Genomic DNA, 20,270 nt, shown 5'->3' with positions numbered 1-20,270 from the left:
CCTGGAACTTTCCAGGAACAAGGTAAATCTGTAACGACCATTCCAACGGACTCAGCTTCCGTAGCATACGGGAGCCGAGAGTGGCCAAACGTTGCCCCGGTCCCCGTAACGACTTCGAGTGCCTGAGGCCCCCCGGCAGCACTCGTTTCCGGACCCAGCTCGGAGGTCTGGACCGCCGGGGGGCGGGAACCCGGGAGCGCCGACCCGCACCGGGACCCTCGCTCTGGCAATTCACGCGCTCGCAGAGGGCGGTCCCGGGAGTCGGCCCCGCCTCGGGGCGGAGCCTCGTAGCTCCTCCTCGCGGGCGGAGGCTGGAGGTGCGCGGCAGCCTCCGGGTACCGACTAGTCACAAACTTGAGCGAGGTGGACGTTCCAGCCGCCTAGGATGAGGAGGTGCGGCCGCCATTCGGGGCCGCCGTCGCTGCTACTGCTGCTGCTCCCGCCACTGCTGCTCTCGGTGCCCGGCGCTTACGCGGCCCGGCTCTCAGTTCTCTACTCGTCCTCTGACCCGCTGACGCTGCTGGATGCGGATACCGTGCGTCCCGCTGTGTTCGGCTCCAGTAGCGCCTGGGTGGTGGAGTTCTTCGCCTCCTGGTGTGGCCACTGCATCGCCTTCGCTCCGACGTGGAAGGAGCTTGCTAACGACGTGAAAGGTGAGAAGTGGAGGCCTTCCCCGGCCCACCCGCAGGACCCGCCAGCTGTCCCGCTAGCTGGACCCCTCCCCTCGCGGCTTCCTTGGCCCATCACAACCCCTCCCCTCCCCCATTCATAGCCTTTAAGTTCCAAGTTCCAGGCCCTGTTCCTCAGTCCTCTGCTCCTGCGTCTTCCTCTGACAAGTCTTTGTCCTTATCCTTCGAGAGGGTTTTCTTGTTTCCTGTGCTCTTCCCTGGGCCTTTCTCCAGTCCAGCTATGTAGCAGCCCCCTTCCTCGTCCAGGGATCCCTTCTTGCCAACTTCCCTAGCTGCCGAGGTGGAACAGTGCTGAGAAGAGAGTTGACATTCTTTCTGCTGCCCCCACCACCTTTCTCCACCCCCATGGCAAGTTACATAGTTGGCATACACATTTCCTTTCTCGTCCTTATCTTTGAGGTGGATGCCTTTCTTCATCGGGTGGTTTTCCTGTTTGCCTATTTCCAATCCAGGCCTCTCCTGATTTGCTACCTCTAGCTCCTTAGCTCCCAGGCCACATCATTATTTCTCTTCTCCTTGGGTCTGGGCTCACTTAGAACTTAACCTTTAACCCCATGAGACCAAATTATATGTAGGCTTGTGATGTGTGATTGGCCCTTGCTCCATGCTCCAGTCACTGGTCTGGATATTCCTCGATTCTAAAATGCCAATTATGGGACCCACTATTCATTTAATTACAGCCTAAGGGGTAGCAGGATAAGAAAACCACAAAACGTATAGAGATTTTTAAGGTGTGCTGTATTATAGGAATGTTAAACTATTTAAAAACTTAAAGACTTATAGGCACTGTACTGTGGACTCGACAGAATTTCCTCTCTGCAGCTTAAAGATTCCTGATGTAGCACACATCTTTCTAACCCAAGTCAAGGGTGCTGGGGGGAGGGGGCTGAAGGGCAGGAGTGACATGGTTATGGGGACTGGTTCCTGATTTTGTCACTTCTCTGTCAAGTGTGTTCCCTGGTCTGTGGTGACAGGCAGGGCACTAATAGAGCTCCTAACCTGAAGTAATTGTTGGATGAGAACTGTAAGCACCTTAGGGCCTGGTGTTTCTAGAGACAGGAAAACTAGAACCTCAATACTCCCTCTGTGCAGTTGATGGCTCTCTATGAGCTCAGATGGGTGGAAAGAGCCCCTTTGTCCATGTTCATTATCAGACGTCATCTCCCCCTCCCCTGAGCAACTGGCAGAGTGCTTACTGAAGTGGTCTTATGGAAAGGTATTTTTCAAAAATAATTTTTTTTTTCAAGACAGGGTTTCTCTGTGTAGCCCTGGCTGTCTGGGAACTTACTCTGTAGACCAGGTTGATTAAACTCACAGAGATCCGTCTCCCTCTGCCTCTTGGGTGCCACCACTGCCTGTCCCCAGAAATAAGTTTTAGGAGCACTTAGAAGCTCTTTTTTCTTGCCTCCAGTTTATACTTGCCCACATGCCTCTCTGGCCCCATCATCCCGGTGACCAGTCCTTCACACTGCTTTAATGATGTCAGCACATGTGGTCAGGGCAAGAGGAAGAATGTGGGCTCTGGAACTGAAACATCAAGGAGAAGTTATACCGGGACAGTGTAGGCCCAAACATCATAAAAGTCCCCAGTCAGTTTCTAAGTTGAGTCTCTAAGAGGTCTCTAACAGCAACATATGGACTTGCTCTAGAAGAGTCTTGCGTTTTAAGAGTGCTAAAGGCAAGATTAGCTTCCAGCTGACTCACATGCTTGGCCTCTTGCAACCCAGAGTTTTCCTATGAGTTGCATATCCAGGCACTGACACAGCCTGTTTCTATATGAAGTTTACCATTTCCAAAAAGGGTCTCACATGGAGTGGTAGTCCTCTGAAAAGAAAAACAAAAGCAAATCTTAACCTGTGGAAGGAGAAATGGAGACATCTAAGTCTATGGAGATAGACCAGGAGGAAATGAGAGGTGGGGGGTTTCATTGGGAAACAGGTTTCTTTTTGACCATGGGGTGAGTTATTCCTTTAGCAAGATTATATAGGTGGAGGGCAGATCTGGAGTTGGCCTGAAACAGTGAGCGGTGTCTTCCACAGTTCCCTTTGGAGAGGCTAGGACTTGTCTCAGTTCTGTGTTCTGAGGTTCCCTGAGGAAGCGTGGTCACATGGCCACGGGCTAGCAGATGGCTGCTCTCAAACCACTCTGGGTCACGTCATATAGTGAACTGCCCTTACCGGCTGCTACAGGTGTCTTCAGCAGGAACAGAGAGAGTATATGGACGATCGTGGGGGCTGGGAAGATGTTTGGTAATCGTGGCTTCAGGCATTTCATCTGACTGGATGGGGCTCATTTCTCAGTGAGTTGGATGGTAGGTTCTCTGGGAAGTCGCTGCCCTGGGGCAGAGCCCTTCTTTCTGAGAGTCTGTCTGTCCCTTTCTATTCCAGAGCAGCTCCTGTTTGAAAAAATGACCGGGTCTCCTTGGGACCTTCATTACTATTCACTGGCTAATCATTCAGCAAATATTTGTTGAGTCACAAAGCATTGATTGCATAGCAGCTGGGGCAGAACTACACGTAGCAAGAAAATGGGCAGCAGTATGAAGCTGTGTCTGAGAAAGGCAGAGGAGTGGGTCACCTATTTCTTATGGTAGGAATTCAAATAAAGGGACAGTCATGGACGGATAAGCAAGTAGTCAAAGCTTTGCTCGGGCGGCTGTTACACACTTCTCTTATGCCAGCTCTTTGCTAAGGACTTTTCATCGCTCTCTGAGAAATGGATGGTGAAACGCCTCCTCTCCACACCCTCCATTTATTTTGGCTCTTGATTGTGAAGGTCCAAGTTCAAGATAGGGTAGCTCATTGTCTTGGGTCTTTGGCAAGATTAAGTACATCACAGTGTGAGTGCAAGCCAGTGAATGCTCACAGATGGAGCCAGGAAACAGCAAAACCATATCCTAAAATGCTGGTGGAAGTTCTTTTTTCCCTCTTTAAAGATTTGTCTGCTTTTGTTCTATGTGAGTGAATGTTTTGCCTACATGTGTATCTTTTTACCATGTGTATAACTGATATCTGGAGGCCAAAGAAGACATTGGGTCCTCTGGTACATAGTTTCAGATGGTTGTGAGCTGCCATATCAGTGCTGGGAACCTAACCCAGGTCCTCTGCAAGAACAGCAAGGGCACTTCACCCCTGAGCACCATCTCTCCAGCACCTGGTGGAGGTTCTTAACTTAGCAATTTCTGACTTCCCAACATAGGCAAGACAAGTGGTTGCTGAAGGAAGTAGGGTTATCCATGTAGGAAAGCAGCTTATACAGAGCTGTGGAGCCGAGGGTTGCAAAGCACACGTCTCTGAGCTTCAGTGAGCATTGTGGGCTTTTTCTTTACTTCTGGGAGCATGGATGACATCTTGTACTTGTGTGCCTGTGATGTCTACCACAGAATATGGTCTAGGGAGGGAGCTTACTCATGACAGCCAATGGCCAAAGCCTCACAGGATTCCAAATGATGGTATGAACAAGAAAACTTGCCTCCAGTGCTGTGGCTCCTCTTGACTCAGACCTGGACTGTCTGTCTCGTGTCAGGAGTAAAGGAGGCATTTTGTGTATCTCATGACCTCACTGCCTTCAACAGGGAGCAAGGAAGAGACGTGGTGGTGATGGTGTAGCATTGAGTAGCAGCCCTTGTGTAAGGTATGTGTGCTTAGATGGGGCAGTCGGGAGCTGAGAACAGGCTAGCACCTAGTTCCCAGGTCTTACTGGCGCCTGGTGTAGGTAAGTTTGTATACCTGTCTTAAAGGATCAGGCTTGCTTAGCATTCAGAGGTAGCATGGTCATCTTTCTTGCCAAGAGTTGTTTGCCATCCAGAAACTGGACAGGTTTTGTAGCTGCAAGGGGCAGTAGTAGGTCTAGACCATTGGTCCTGGCCCTCCAACCCACGAGGAGCCGAGCCCCAGAGAGGAGGCGTGCGGGTCATACGTGCATTGGTGAGGTGTTGCTGTGAGTCATTCTTCCACTTCTGGGCTCAGGATTCTTCTTGAACCAAGGAGTCTGGGAGGTAACCCTGCCTTGCACTGCAGAGCACACCTGTGCAAGGGCATCGATGGGTTCCCACGAGCTCTCCTCACCCACCATTTCAAGATTTAGACCTCTCTTGACATCTCTCTTCCTTTTCACTGTCCATTTCCCAGTTACTGTGTTCTGCCCAAGTCTAATAGTAATAGGAAATGTTTCTCCACGTGAGCGAGTTGGGAGATGTAAGAAGCCAAACACCAGAAAGCCCCGCTCACTCACAGAGCACTTGGACTATCCACATAGCTGGGTTGTGCCAGTAGGTCACTCGGGTAAAGAACATTTAGTTTATCTTTCTTGGTTTTGTTTTGTTTTTTGTTTTTTGGTTTTTTTCCTGGGATGGGCTTTCTCTGTGGAGCCCTGACTTCCTGGAACTCACCTGGTTGGCTTTGAACTCAGAGATCCACCTGCCTCTGTTGGGCTTAAAGATGTGCTCCACTACTGCCCAGCTAGTTTAAGTATCTGAACTGGCTTTTATCTGTGATTCTGGAATCCTGTAATATCTCCATCTATAACACAGAAAGTTTCTGATGAACTGAGTTGGGGTTGTGGCTTTACAGACAAAAGGGCTAAAAACAAGAGGATCCAGAAGACAAACAAAAAATGTACTGTGACCAGTACATTTTCCTAGTTACTTTCTTTGTAAGCTTTAGAGCAGTAGTTCTCAGCCTCCCAACACTGCTGCCCTTTAATGCAGTCCCTCATGTGGTGGTGACCCCCAAACATAACATTATTTCAGTGCTACTTCATAACTAATTTTGCTAGTTATGAATTGTACCATAAATATCCAATACACAAGATATCTGATATCTAACTCCCAATGGGGTCGTGACCCACCGGTTGAGAACCACTGCTTGAGACTCCATTACAATGTTGGGTAAAACTGGCCTTTTGTGAGTTTGGCTGTTATCTCTCCCAATTTCGTGGGAGGTCAGATAACTTGGTTTCAACTTAGTGAACTTCATGAGCTGTTTCTGTTTTGTTCATCCCTTGCCCCTTGTGCATTTGCTGAGTCCAAACCAGAGGCCTCCTGGAAATGATATTTAATATACTAGAATCATGAATAGCCAGGTCTACCATGTTTAATATACATACTATAGATGTATGTGTCATGATGGATCTTCAGGATACTGACATTGAGACACCTAAAAAAGTCTCTTGGTCAGAACTTAACCAGTACCTAACTGGCCCCAGTGTTCACCTCCACACCCTTTGAGATTGAAGCAGGGCAGAAGACGCACTGGTTTCATTTCATAGAGCACAGGTGATCAAGGTGTAAAGAAGCAAGGCAAGCCCGGTTGGTGGCACATGCCTTTAACCACAGCACTTGGGGAGCAGAGGGACATAGATCTCTATGAGTTAGAGGTCAGCTTGGCCCACATACTGAGTTCTAGGCCAGCCAAAGTTATATAGTAACACCGTGTGTATGTGTGTGTGTATGTGTAGGATGTCAGACAGCAAAAGCAAGTCCAACCATCATCTTTCCTCTTGTCCTCCACCTCTGACCTTATCCTTGTCCTCCCTGCATCCCTATTGGACATCCAATATTAAAAACTGTTGTTTTGCTCTGAATCCTGGGATTAGCTCCAAGGCTCAAATCCTGGGTTCAGATCTTAGATTTACCATCAATTAGCTTACCATACCTTGGGCTTCATTATCAGATCTGTTTTATAGTTAAGGAGAGCAGGTTTGGAGATAAATGCTTTAGTACTTCCTTATTGAACTAGATAAAATTGAGCACACAATAAACTCACTACATGTGCTGATAACGTAATCCTTTAAGTAAACCGGAAGTCCAGGTTGCTGTCAGGTATAAAGAAGGTACAATTATTCCCCCCATTTTCTATAAGAGAAGGCTGTAGTTGGAGCAAGAACATAAGTATAAAGGTAATGCCCTGACCCTCGTACAGTGAGGAGAGGAACAAGTGAGTTGTCAAGTCTCATAGGCCTCTCAAGCCGGGAGGCTCCTGGCCTGTTTCCTCATTGGCAGATATGGGTTTGATAGTCATGGGGGCTGGTGGCAGTGAAGTGGAATGGTGCAGAACGTCCCGTTCTTTCCACTTCCTCCGTGATGCGTAACGATGTTTCTTGAGGATAGCTGGGTCTTTCCTGTAAGTCTCTCCAGAACAAAGTTCTGTCCTAGAGGCAGAACAAAAGATACTAGGTTCAGAGTATGCCAGATGGCTCTAGGCCTGTGTGTCTCACTAGCCCTGAGTCTTCCTTTGGCAGGGGCACAAAAGGGACTTAATACGCTCTCACCTGTGATTCAGTGGGAAGCTCTGGACTTGGGCAAGGGTGACCATTGGCGAGGTCTTCTATGACCTTGTTCTTTCTTTAAAGTAGTGGTTCTCATCCTCTGGGTCGTGCCCCCTTTGGAAGTCAAATAATCCTTTTACAGGGGTCACCTAAAACCATCTGAAAACATAAATATTTACATTATAATTCATAACAGTAGCACAATTTTAGTTATGATTTAGCAATGAAAATAATGTTATGGTTGGGGGTTATCACAGATGAGAAACTGTATTAAAGGTCACAGCATTAGGAAGGTTGAGAAGCACTGCTCTAAGGAATGAAGCAATCATGAGTGAACACAGGCATTCTCACAGGAGATTGCTTTAACTCCACTTACTACCTAGACTGAGGAAAAACTGAGGCTGGAACCAAAGAGAGCATGTTCTAGCACTAGAGCTACCAAGAACTGAAAGCCAGTCTCTGGTCTGGGCTGAATGCCTTCTGTGTGCTGGGTAAGGGTTGTGGGCATCAGGGGGTCTGAAAAGCCAAAAGACAGTAAGAGACGGACACTCTAGTCACTCTGTGGGTCCTGGGATGCTGGGCCATGAGGCAGCTCTTCCTGGGAGAAAGTAGTGCGCCAGCTGAGTTGGAGCTGACAAAGGGTTTTGTCAGGGAAGGTGGACAGTTATGGCTGCAGAGAGGCCCGTGTGTTTGGGGAGTGCCTGGAGGTAAGTGACATCCATGCTTTCAGGGAAGAAAAACATTTGGCTTGGCTTTGGCTAAGAGGGAACTAGATATGTGGACAGAGGACAGATGTAAAGGCTCTCAGAACCACCACGGAGTCTAGAGTCGAGCAGCACTGTTAGAGCCACAGGCCAAGAGGACTTGTTGGTAGCTGGAGAGGCTAGCGAAGCAGCAGCACATGAGAACCTACGTTAGAGGTGAGAGGCACGAGGCTACCCAAGAGGCCTTCTGTGGGAAACCAGAGCAGGTGTCCAGGCCACTTAGGACAGGACAGGAAAGAGATGGCTTGAGTGGGGGAGGACACTCAGGAACAGAGTAGACAGGATCGGGAGTCAGTTAGCAAATTGCTGTGGCCAGGCTACTGACGGTTCCTACAAGAGGAGCCAACACTGGGATGAGGCTAGAAAAGTCCGTGCCCAACCCACAGCACTAATTTCTTTGGTGCCTCAAATCCTGCAAGTCTGTGCTTTGTAATTTGGCGCTGGCCATGCTTTCTCAAGGCTTATGTAACTGCAGTCGTGGTGCCCTGGCGTGAGTCGGAGCTCAGGAGAGCTGTTTAATACGAGCTGATTTCCTGCTGGCTTCTGGTCTGTGCCATCATTTCCTCTGCCAGTTACTTTCTCAGAGAGAAGCCTCTAGGCCTGGGACCCGAAGAGAAAACATGACCAATCTTCCTGACTTCCCCAGGCCTTCCTTCTGGAAGGGTTCTGGATTTCCTGCTTTCTTCCATCCCCAGGATGTGTGTCTCTGTTGGGTTAGGTACCTAGAGGCTTGCGGAAGGTAGAAGGTTCTCTGGGGAATACAAGCTTCCAAGGCATGTTGCTTCTGAGAGCTGAGCCACTTCCTAGGCAGCGCTTCAGGGACAAAGGGCTCTAGGGGCTACAGTCCTCATTCATCTTGCTTTAGGCCCTGCATACCATGTTTAACTGCATCCCCAGAAGTGAAGACTGAGGGAAGTGTCTCAGAGGTCATTTTCTGAAGAAAGTATGACCATGCTCATGGGAGTTTGGGGGTTAATGGCTATAGGGTTTGGGATAGAAGAACAGCAGAAGGTGCCAGCTTTTCTTGCTTACTGGGGTTATCTTTGTCTTTTCAGACTGGAGGCCAGCACTCAATCTTGCTGTCCTGGACTGTGCTGATGAGACGAATAGTGCTGTTTGCAGAGAGTTCGACATCGCCGGCTTCCCAACTGTGAGGGTACGGAAAGGGGGAGCTGGGATGGGTCTGGCTGAGCACATAATCCTCTGTGGGGCATTTCCCTGGCTCCTGCCTGGGCTGCTGATCTCTGAGGAACCTCTGAAGTCCTAGCGCCGGGAGCACTGTCCCTCCATCTGATGAGGCATCTGTTTTAGAGACGGGGCAGAAAAGAAAGGGGTGTCTTTGTTCTGAGAAAGTCTGTCTTTATGGAGCAGACGGCATGTGCTAGTGTTGGCGAGGGAAGATCCCAGAATTGAGTGAAGTAGTTGTAATATAGGCTAGTGAGGGCTGCTATCTCTCAAGGTTCTTTTTCACTATTTCTCACTTCTGACCCCTAACTCTTGGAGGTCTGATTGTAGCTCTGAATCGTGTGTGGGCAGAGACACTGGAGTGCTTCATTCTCATGAAGCAAGAGCCTTGACCCTTGACCCACTGGAGCTTCAAAGTGACTTAAAGAGACAGCCTCATCCCCACAGTCAAAATGTGCAGTGTGTCAGGTGGCAGGGCTTCCAGTGACAGAAGTCACCAACAGCCAAGGCATGAGGGCTCCTCTACCACAGCTCTGGCAGAAATGACTTGAGCTCTCTGATGGTCCTCTGTCAGAGATCACAGGACACCAACAATTTTCTAAAATAATTTACTTTAATTTTATGTGCATTTATTCTGCCTAAATGTAGGCCTGTGTGAGGATGTCGGTCCCCTGGAACTGGAGTTACAAACATTTATGAGCTTTCAGGTCGATGCTGGGAATTGAACCCAGGTCCACTAGAAGAGCAATTTTTAACCAATGAACAGTCTCTCTAGCCCATCTATTTCAATGACTGAACAATTGCCATGGCTCTTAAGAGCCCTTACACAGCCCAGGATAATACAGTTGTAGCAGTTAGGGTAGGGTAAGGGCCCTCCCAGGGCTCAGCCCTGCCCACCAGAATGGTATCTAGATAAGCAGTTTGTGTACAACCATTAGAACTATCAGGAGGTGCCTTTGAAGGCTGAAATGCCAAGTATTGTCCCTGGAACAAGATATCTCTGAGCTCAGGGACCTCAGGTTTTAGTCAGATCCATGAGCTAGAACTCAGCCTGACTACTCAGCAGTTTCATCTCCAGGAGTGCTGACCTCTGACCCCCACTGGACTCAGAGGCTCCCCATCCCAGAGGCATTGCTTCCTAAATGGTCACCACTTTAGATCAGGACCCAGGCCCATGCTGTAAGACCAGGTTGGTTTGAGGAACAGTGTGGCAGAACAGTGGCTACTGCCACATCATCCAGGGAGGCTCTTATCAATCACCTCTTTAAATAGAAAATCTCCCTGGCAAGGACACTGCTTGTCCTCAGCCTGAGATATGTAACTGTACTTCCGTGAGAATGCTGTCTTTGTGCAGGGCCAGAGTGGGCAGTGCTAAGTGGGAAAGCTGTGGAGACACCAGTGTGGCAGCAGGAGCTCCGTAGGCTCCTAGTTTCCTCTCTCTGAGTCCTCAACACTGGCTAACCAACAGGGAAACCATGCAGGACATCCAGGTGGGGTTCTATAGGGCTGACACATGGAGCTTTCTGTTCAGACAGGGAGGAGCCAAGCACCTGGGTGTGAGGAGGAAGCCCAAGCAGTTGCAGGTCCGGAGGCTTCTCAGCACCTGCCCAAGTCACGAAGTACACGCAGCCTGGATGCCTCAAGTGATAATCACCTTACCTGCCCAGCTGGCTGTGGGAGAGCCTGGGAGGAACCTCACCTGATGGCTCTGGCTTTCCCCTAGTTCCAGACAGTAGCACCTGGCTGGGCCAGTTCAGTAGACAGCTGTCCATTTTCTAAACTCTGTCTGGCCTCTCTTGGCAAGGTCTTTCATGTCTTCCCCAAGGAGCCTATTGCTTAGTTTCATCTATGGCCAAATGGTTCAAGCTGTTGGTAGGCCTCTGCTCTTAAGAGTCTAAAAGACAGAGGCTGGAGAGATGGCTCAGTGGTTACGAGCAGACTGCTCTTCCAGAAGTTCTGAGTTCAATTCCCAGCACCCACATGGTGGCTCACAACCATCTGTAATGTATACAATTCCCTCTTCTGGTGTGTCTGAAGGCAGCTACACTGTACTCATATACATAAATATATCCTTAAAATTAAGGAAAAAAAAAGAGTCTAAAAGACTCTAGGCAGTACCTTTGAAATGATTTCTTCCTGTGGCTTACAATAAGAAATATATATTTTATATTGTGATCCCAAATTTTGTTTGTGTTAACTATTGCTAAAGCAAAAGTTAATGATATTTTCTGTTAGGGTTAAAAAAAAATACTGGCTGTCATTTACTAAATTGACTACTAGGTTGCTTCTGGTGTGTTTTAAAACAGTACTCACACATATTTGAGGTCTCCAAAGTCTTGCTTATGAAAGCCTAAAGTGCCTGAAGACACCTTGGCCAGGCATCCTAAAAACAGAGCAGATTTGAAAAGTCAGCCAGCCAGATAACCCCACTGCCTGACTGCTGCCCTATGAGGACCAGAGCCTGTCTGTGGTCACTACTCATAGAGGCTGTGAGAGCCCTCAGTGAGGATCTGTGCTGGCTAGGGATCCTCACATGTAGAGAGTTTTGTTGGTGTGACGGGAACATACCCACCCAAGTCTGGCCACCACAGTGAGTGACATGTGTCACTGTCCTTTTTCTCTGCCTCCAGTGCTTTGCCACTGTGAGCACATGTTAAACTTCCACTAGCCCAGCCAGTTTAGAAAATCTCTAACCCTAAAGGTCGGGGTCCTGCTCCATCAGGTCCCTGCTAGACTGGAGCAGAATGAATGCCTTTGGGAGAAGACAAAGACTGAGGGAGGAGGGAGGTGAGTTGGCAAGGCCAGAGCAGTGCCCATTATGCAGTGAAGGCCTATTTAGTGAGAACCATATGGAAAAGTACAGCAGAGAGTCTTCTCTCTGAGATGGCACTATTTATTGATAAGATTGCCATGTACGAAGGAAGGTCTTACCTGTGGAAGTGCCCGGGCACTGGCATTGGGGGTGAGGGTTGGTGGATGTTAGTTCTCCCCCTTTTTCCTGATCTAATGATAGTTTATGTGTGAAGGGTACATCCTAGGAATCCTCTGAAATAGTAGCTATTGATGGGGCTGTCAGCTGGGTGCACAAGGCTATGTTCCCAACTGGGGAAAAGGCTAGGGACAACTGGCATAGGGCACAGATCAGCATCTGGTTGGGAGGCAGGGAGCGGTTTGTGTGGTGAATCCTGGAGGAGTTGGCCTCTCTTCCTGAGGCTTCACCTGCTCATCAAAGAGGACTTCCTGTGGGAGGGGTCTCCAAATGTATGTAAGGATGGGTGGAGTCTGACTAGGACCGAGGAGCATGGGCAGGAAGGTGAGAGCTAGGACCTCTTGTGAGAGGAACTGTGTGGTGTGGCATACCAGCTCATATTGAGAGTGAAGTAGGGCAAGGGAGTAGGAGGCCAGGAGAGACAGCTCCCTGGAAGCCAGGCAGTAAAGGAGCACCAGTGGAGCACAGAGCCTGGGCTGTTGCTCTGTAAGCTCCTACTGGAGCCCCGTCCAGTAGGTGAGTTCTTGGGACGACAGAGAGAATCCAGGTGTCTCCTGCTTTCTGAGAAATAGACGCGGGCTCCCTCTCCATTGTCACCCGCTGTCTTCCAGACATCTTCTACACTGATCTTTCCTAGCATGGAGATTAAGTAATAAGGCTATTGTCCTTCTGAACTCTTTATAAAATGCTTGAAGACCTGATTATGTTTCTGAAACTTGGTCCTACACACTTGGCTCCAGTGCCACTACTAGTCACTGCTGGAACTTGTGCTCTCTGTTCAGCTATTTTGGTTACTGTTATCTTGTTTTGTGCTAACAGTTGTCCTGTTATTGTGGAAAAACCAAAGTCTCACAGGAGCAGCAAGTCAGGGGAGGCAGAAGCTCCTTCCTGTGTCTTGTTCTATGTTGATGGATGAAAGGAAAAAAGCCAGCTGGAGAGATGCCTCAATGATTAAGAGCCTTGTTAGCTCTTGCAGAGGATCCAGGTTCAGTTCTCAGCACATTATGGTGATATAAAAATATCCTGAACCCCAAGGGATCCAGTGCCCTCTTCTGACCTCTGTAAGCACCAGACACATGCATGGTATATATACATGCATGTGGGTAAAACACATATACACAGAAAATAAATTGAGAGAGAGAGACAGAGACAGAGACACAGAGAGACAGAGAGAGAGAGAGAGAGAGAGAGAGAGACAGACAGACAGACAGACAGACAGACAGGATATGTTAATAATTGAACTGCTGCCTGCTCTCAGAGAAAAGACTCAGTCCTGGATGCTCTGTTGCTTTTTCTCAAGGGTGGCTGACCTCAGATGGCACACACCTCCATGGCTGACTTAACAAGGATATATTTTCCTGAGAACAAAAATGTGCCCTGACTAGATTTCCACTTGAGCCTTCAAGATGATGAAAGGGCTATCACTGCTGAATTGGACAGAGGTCTGCTAAGCAACTAAGTGTGCTAGACACCATCCATACCAGGCACAGTGGGGCTTGTAGCAATGTATAAGCCATTAGTACTTCCTAAGCCAGGCAGGTGAGTGGTTGTCTTAGTCACTGTTCTATTGTGGTGAAGAGACACCATGACCAAGGCAACTCTTAGAAGATAAAGCATTTAGTTTGGGGCTTGCTTACAGTTTCAAAGAGTTAGTCCATTATCATCATTGTGGGGAGCATGGTGGCATGTAAGTAGGCATGATGCTGGAAAAGTAGTTGTGAGCTACATCCTGACCCAAAGGCAGAGAAAGACAGGGAGACAGGCAAGCAGACAGACAGACAGACAGACAGACAGACAGACAGACAGACACTGAGCCTGTTTTGGGCTTTTGAAACTAAAAAGCCCACCCCAGTACATACTTTCTCCAAAAAGGCCACACCTACTCCAACAAAGCCACACCTCCTAATCCTTCTCAAATAGTGCCACTCTGTAGACTAAGCATTCAAGCATATGAGCCTGTGGGGGCCCTTTTTATTCAAACCATCACAGTGGGTTACTGGATGGAAAGTTCAGGTTGAAGTTTACTGTAGTAGGAGTGCGTGGAATGGTGCAAGGTCAGTTAGGTTCAGATCTTGGAAGCCAGACCTTGAATGTAGAGTTTGGATCTTACTCACAGAGCATGTAGAGCTGAAGAGGAATCCCATAGTTATGTCTTAGAGGAGGAAACATAGTGGCAAGACAGTTGAGAACAGATTGAGAAAATAGTATGTCTTTTATTTTTAATGTGTGTGTGTGTGTACATGCATTTGGAGGTCAGAGGAACTTTTAGGAGTCAGTTCTCTCCTTCTACCATCTGGGTCATCGGGATTGAGTTCAGGCTTTCAAGGTTGGCAGCAAGCTCCTTTGCCTGTTGAGCCACCTCACTGGCTGAGGACTAGCATTTCTTACTCATGAAGAGAAAGCAAATAAGAACAATGTAATAGACCAGGACCTAAGTTTTCACCTGTTGGCCCTGGTTTAGACAAGGTGAGGGTGCTGTTGAAGAGGTATCCCTAAGGCAGTCTCAGAACTCTCCAGATAACTGGATGGGGGTTATAGCAAAGGGAAATGCCAGTGTGGACAGCAGGGAGGAGCGTTGATTGCTGGGTGAGATAAGACACGGGTGCAGACGGAGGTTGAAGGAGAGCTCACTCAGCATTGGTGTGTGGACATGGGGCCGTCACACCTCTGTGGAGTACAGTAGATGAACCTAGAAGTCTAGGGCAGGTGAGAGTAACCGAGACACAAGGCTTAAACAGTAAATGTGTTGGACAAAGTGAATGACTTGGTAGCAGAGAGCAGTAGGTTTGTTCTTGATTCATTCATTCATTCATTCATTCACTCATTCATTTGAAACTATAAATGGAGCCCTTTCCTCCTGACGGTGCCTGTAAGGTGCTTTAAGCAGAGTGATCTGATCTGAGGTGTAGCAGCAGGAGAGATTAAGAGCAGCAGATGGGAATTAAATGACAGTGGTACAGGAGAAAGGGGTCTCTCCAGTCCTGCCCGTCCTCCCTTCTGCCTTTTACAGTTTACGTGAGGAGGCTTAGGATCTCTTTATAGCTGCTCTTATTCGTGAATAAAGTATAGCCTAGGAAAGGGGCTGGTAGACAAAGCATTTAATAAGAAAGATGTTAATTGGTAGGAAAAAATTCCTAAGTTCCTGAGGTATCAGGCCACATTCTCAGAGGGTGATACCACTCCAGAAGGTAGCTGGGAAGCTTCTGAGTACTGAGAAGGCTGACAATGGCACAGAACTCTTTTAGCCATGCAGTCTGTGGGTGGGTCTCTTGAGTGCCTTGAAACTTAGGGTCAAGGAGGTGCCTTTTTGTTGGTGTGAGGGATGCCAGCACCTTTTAAGACAAGTACTTGCTCAGACTTGGGCAGTCTGATGACTGATGAAGGAGAGGTGCCATGTTGTTCTCTAGATCTGAAAGTAACTTCCATGGCTATGAGAAAGGCGCACTACTGAAGGCTGGTCCATGGTGTGAGAGGTGTAACAGCAAGCTGAAGTCCGTCTTCCCCATACAGAGTGAGGACAGCAGCTGCACCACACTGAGCAGACCACCCTGCAGAGTCACATTTAGCTTCTGAGTGGCAGTGTCTGTCCATAGAGATTCTTATAAATCCATGTCCTCATTTCATGTCACAATTCAGGAAATTTGTCATCATTTTATAAGTATTAGAATAATAATTTTACTAGGTCAAGATTTGTTCAGCAACTGTCAAGAACATAGGTGCATTGTGACATATGTCAATGGCTCCCTTTAGTCTTGAATAAAGTATTGCATTCATATTTTGAGAAAAGAGTGGAGTAGAGAGCAGGGGACAGGCAGTGAGGTCATAGGAAGCAGCCAATCACAGGTAGGTGATGGCCGGTCACAGCTGTCTCTTTCTCAGGTGAATTTTCCCTTCCTGCCTACACACAAGTGGAACAGACCAGTCCTAGCTGGTCAGTATTTCCTGGTGCTGAAGAGGTGTGTGATAGGAGGGAGTGATGGTGATGGAATTGACATTTAATGAGTCAGTTTTTGTATGTACGGGCTCCTGTGCCTTAATTACTCTTGATTTTTGATTATTGAATCTTATAACAATTCTAAGCTGGTGGTATCACTATATATATATATATATATATATATATATATATATATATATATATATATATCATTATATGTTATATAATTTTGTATCTCATTTAAAAGATCAGAATACTGAGTGAGGTTTAGAGAAGCAGAAAGGTTTTCCAAGGTCACAACAAAAACTTATCAAAGCCAGGTCTTGAACCCAGTTCTGCCAGACCCTATGGGCTTCAGTTAATCGGCTGCTTGGATAAGGCTGAGGCTATGCTGTTGGAGAGAGAGGACTAAACTAGCAAAAGTGTTCCTGAGAGATGAGACCCGTCTTAAAGGTTTTAGATAGCTTGTCTCCCAGGATAACCAGGCTAAGAGAACATAGGCAAGAACCCTGCAACTATCTTGCCCCTTGGGCAGAAGTTGGGGTTGTAAGTTGTTACCTAGTGTTCTTTCTGTCCTCTCACCCCAGTGACACACTAGGCATGGGGTGTCACACACTTGGGGAAAGAGTACAACAGGATGTGGAAAGAGCCTGATGTGTGCTACAGTCCTGTTTCTATAGGCTCAGCTCTACCGCTCAGTAGGACCTGTCCTGGAATTTTGACCCTTGGCTGAGTGCCATGGTGGGCTGGGAGTTCTCAGTGAGAAGACACCAGTCTCAGAGCCCCTTTTCAGGAAATAGAACAAGGGCAGATTGGCACACAGGCAGCCAACACTGGCCAAGGAGTCACTTTCTTCTTCAGATGGTCTGCATGAAGACCACCAGTGACTTCACTGTTCGCCAAACAGCTTCCAGGAACTATGTGCAGATGCCAGGCATTGTGGAGTTGGTCTCTAGTTAAGTTTCTGAGCTGCTGCCTCCAGGTTCTAAGGGTGCTTTAAGCGTTGGGGAAGAAGAGAATGTAAGGACACTAGAGAGCATCGTAGTGCAAAGCCTCCCTGATGTCAGTCACAGGGGAAGAAACTGAAGCTCAAAAAAGAGAAGTAGTCGCTAAACAGCGTAAATGCCGCCACTTGACCACTCACTCTTGTCTGTTTTCAGTTTTTTAAGGCCTTTTCCAAGAATGGTACCGGAACAGCATTACCAGGTGGGTGCTCTGACTCCAGCTGTTGTGTTGGCACTGCCAGCATCTTCTCCCCTTCTTCTGCCTTTACCTGGGTTCCTACAGGGTGAAGAGGGGTCTCCAAGTGAGGTCTGGGTTTACCTGTGTCTTCTCAGAAAGCCTGGCAGAGGTCTCAGGAAAGCCCATTTGAGTGGCCTTTCAAATATGTCCTATCCAAAATCCTAGGTTTGAGTGTGGGGCACCACATTCCCAGAATAGCTGTTATGTCAAAATAAGCTTGATTTCAAAGAACAAACCTGCAGCCAGTTCTGAGGGATACCTCTCTGCCCTCGGCGTCCTTGACCCTGAGTGGGGGATGGACTGGGAGTTCTCCCTGAGGACACTGGCCTCAGAGCCCCTTTCCAGGAAAAGGAGTGAGGGGAGAGCAGCACATGGAAAGCACTGGTCGAGGAGTCACTGTCTTCTTCAGAGAATGAAAATCATGAGTGACTTTTCACTGATGCTCACCTCACAGCTTTCAGTAGCTATGTGCAGACGTGGGTCTCCCCGCTTCTCTTTAAGTCAAGGAGCCCTCACCTTACTCACTTCTCAGGAAAGGGCTGGCATGTGCTTTTTCTTGGAATTGCTTTGGGAACCCTTGTTTGTGACTGAAACTGGCAAGGACTCTGGGGCCTGTTCTGTCCTGATACTCACTTCCTGTTTTTGTTTATAGTTGCTGGCGCTAACGTGCAGACACTTCGTATGAGGCTCATTGATGCTCTGGAGTCCCACCGTGACACATGGCCCACAGCCTGTCCACCTCTGGAGCCTGCCAAGTATTTTGGGTTGGGGCAGGCTTAGTGTGGCGTGGGGCTCAAGCATGGATAAGGGGTTGGGAACCACAGGGGAAGAGGACCCATATTGATTCTTGCTGTGGGGTAGCTACCCCAGTGAGCCAGACATACTTTAGAGTAGCTGGAAGTGACTCCTTTCTGCTTCAGGTGTTGAGGAGCCCTGTCCCGTAGGAGCTGGCTGAGGGTCGAAGGGCCTGACGTGCCAGATGGAAGGAAAAGTGTGTGTGTGGGAGTTCTCCAGATCATACTTGCTGCTGCTTCTGGCTGGCCCTCAGGGGTGTTTGTGGGTGTAGAAGGTTTTCTCTGGCCTAGTCCAGGGAAGGCCACTGACAAATGAGAGGACAGAGGAGATTCAGTACCACCAGGAAGAAAAGGCTAGGATGGTCAGAAGAGTAAAGCCTTGTTTGTAAACTGATTATAGTCAACTGGTCAACCGGTGTTAATCCAGTTCACAATGACTCCTTTATCATCGTTCCCAATTCCTCATCTTCCTAGAGGGCCTCACAGAGACCCTGGGCCCATCATCCACTCCTAATGTAGGTTGGGGTTCTACAACTGACTCTCTACAGTGGTTGTTGGTTTCTTTTTCCCTGCTGTGACAAATACCTGAGAAACAATTTAGAGAAAGAAAGATTTTGTTTTGTCTCATTATTTTAGAGGTTTCAACCCAAATTTGGCGGGACAATCAGTTGGGATCTGAGATTATACAGAATATCATGGCAGCCAGAGCATATGACAGAGGCTGCTCACTTCATGGCAGCCAAAAAGTAGAGAGAGAGAACATACAGCCACCAGGGACATATACCCAGTTGTATACTTATTCCAACTAGGGCCCACATGGTTTGGCCATTGAATAGGAATCTCTGAGTTGGGTAATCTACTGATTAAGTCAGACCCCTCATGAACCAGTCACCTCTCAATGATTGGGTCCACCAGCAAGGACCAAAGCCTTCAGTGCATGAGCCTTTTGTGGGGACAGTTCCTATCCAAGCTATAATATCATCTGTCTAGGAAAGGAGCGTGTTAGCCTATACCCTGGTGCTTTTCTCCCTCCATTTCCTCATGGCTATGCCTGTATCTCGTTTCTCTGTTTCTCCGTTTCTCTCTCTCTCTCTCTCTCTCTCTCTCTCTCTCTCTCTCTCTCTCTCTCTCACACACACACACACACACACACACACACACACACACACACACACACACACACTTGGTGTGTTTTCAGCCCTGGGAACCTTAAAAGCAACAAACTGGCTAGCTCTCTGGAGCTGTCTCTAAGTGATCCTTTTGATGCCCCTTAGGAAGAATATAGGCAGACACACGTGCTGAAACTTGAGCTGCCTCTTCCAGAAGGCTGAGGACTTGCTCCTCTGCCAGCCTAGGGTAGGTATGAGGATGTGGCCAGAGAGAGTGGCCACCTAATGCCACCCCGAGGCTGATGTCACGTAGCTACAGAAGCTCTTTTATCCATCAAAGGTTCACCCTAATCCTCACTTGTCTGTCTATGTATCCATACTGCCACCAGGCTGGGTTCTGTTTGGAGGCATTTGCTATATGTCTTTGGGTTAAGAGCAGGGAAGTGAGATACCAGGTTGAAGATAAGAGGAAGATACAGCCTCTCCTGACCTGTGTGCCTTCTCAGCTGACCTCCCAAACATGCTGGAAGAGACAGTTTTCACTGAGTATTTAAAACAATCTGAAGGTTAGGTCTCTGGTTGAGAGATAAAATTTGCCTTCTTAATCATTTCTACCCAAGAAAACTGGGCCTCACTCTCCTCACCTTGAGGAGATTGGATTCTCCTGCACCCAGGACTCTGTTCACTTCTTCCCTTTTTGCTCCTTTTCTGAGAGGAACATGCAGCTCTCCCCGCTGGTCAGGGCTTGTGCTTGATGGGTTCTAATCACAAGTCTCTTAGGGATCCAGTAAAACCATCTTCAGTAAGCCTGGGCCTTACCCAGAACATGGAGACAGCTGGTCTGAAAATATCCCTACCACTTCTCATCCCAGCCTGCCTCCTGTTTACTCCTGACTCCTTAAAGGGACAGAGTGAAAAATATAAAACAATAAAACCCAAGGTGGGTCGAATAAAGCAGAGGGAGGTAGCATGAGTAGCATCCTGAGACTAAGGGTCTGCTTCCCTTCCATTGGTGGGCAGGCAAAGGGAGGCTACAGGGTCACGGGAGACATGCTACATTGGAAGTGGTGCATCACTGGGAGTCTTACCTCATTTCCACAGGCCATGGAAAGTGACCTCCATTTATCTCTTGCAGGCTGAAGGATATCAATGAATTCTTCACAAGAAATAAAGCAGAGTACCTGGCCCTGGTCTTTGAAAGGGAAGACTCCTATCTAGGTAGAGAGGTGAGCTGTCCCCCCTTTCCTGACTCTCAGAAGAGACCATGGGGAGAGAGCCCTGTTCAGACCAATGCAGG

The 20,270-nt window shown here is 48.1% G+C and overlaps 1 protein-coding gene across 2 annotated transcripts in view; it reads left to right on the top strand.

The window, feature by feature from the left end:
• The first annotated feature begins 248 nt into the window (after window positions 1–248).
• Window positions 249–20,270, top strand: part of Qsox1 (quiescin sulfhydryl oxidase 1) — a 36,003-nt gene continuing 15,981 nt past the window's right edge. For both annotated transcript variants that reach the window (XM_034513158.2, XM_034513156.2), the window contains exons 1-5: window positions 249–653; window positions 8,776–8,876; window positions 16,989–17,034; window positions 17,723–17,825; window positions 20,109–20,199. In XM_034513158.2, the coding sequence (XP_034369049.1) occupies window positions 386–653; window positions 8,776–8,876; window positions 16,989–17,034; window positions 17,723–17,825; window positions 20,109–20,199 (609 nt within the window). In that variant the 5' untranslated portion in view covers window positions 249–385. The remainder of the gene's footprint in view (window positions 654–8,775; window positions 8,877–16,988; window positions 17,035–17,722; window positions 17,826–20,108; window positions 20,200–20,270) is intronic.

The sequence above is a fragment of the Arvicanthis niloticus genome, chromosome 10, assembly GCF_011762505.2.
Source record: "Arvicanthis niloticus isolate mArvNil1 chromosome 10, mArvNil1.pat.X, whole genome shotgun sequence".
NCBI classification, from domain to species: Eukaryota; Metazoa; Chordata; class Mammalia; order Rodentia; family Muridae; genus Arvicanthis; species Arvicanthis niloticus.
This window is presented reverse-complemented; position numbering and strand designations above follow the sequence as displayed.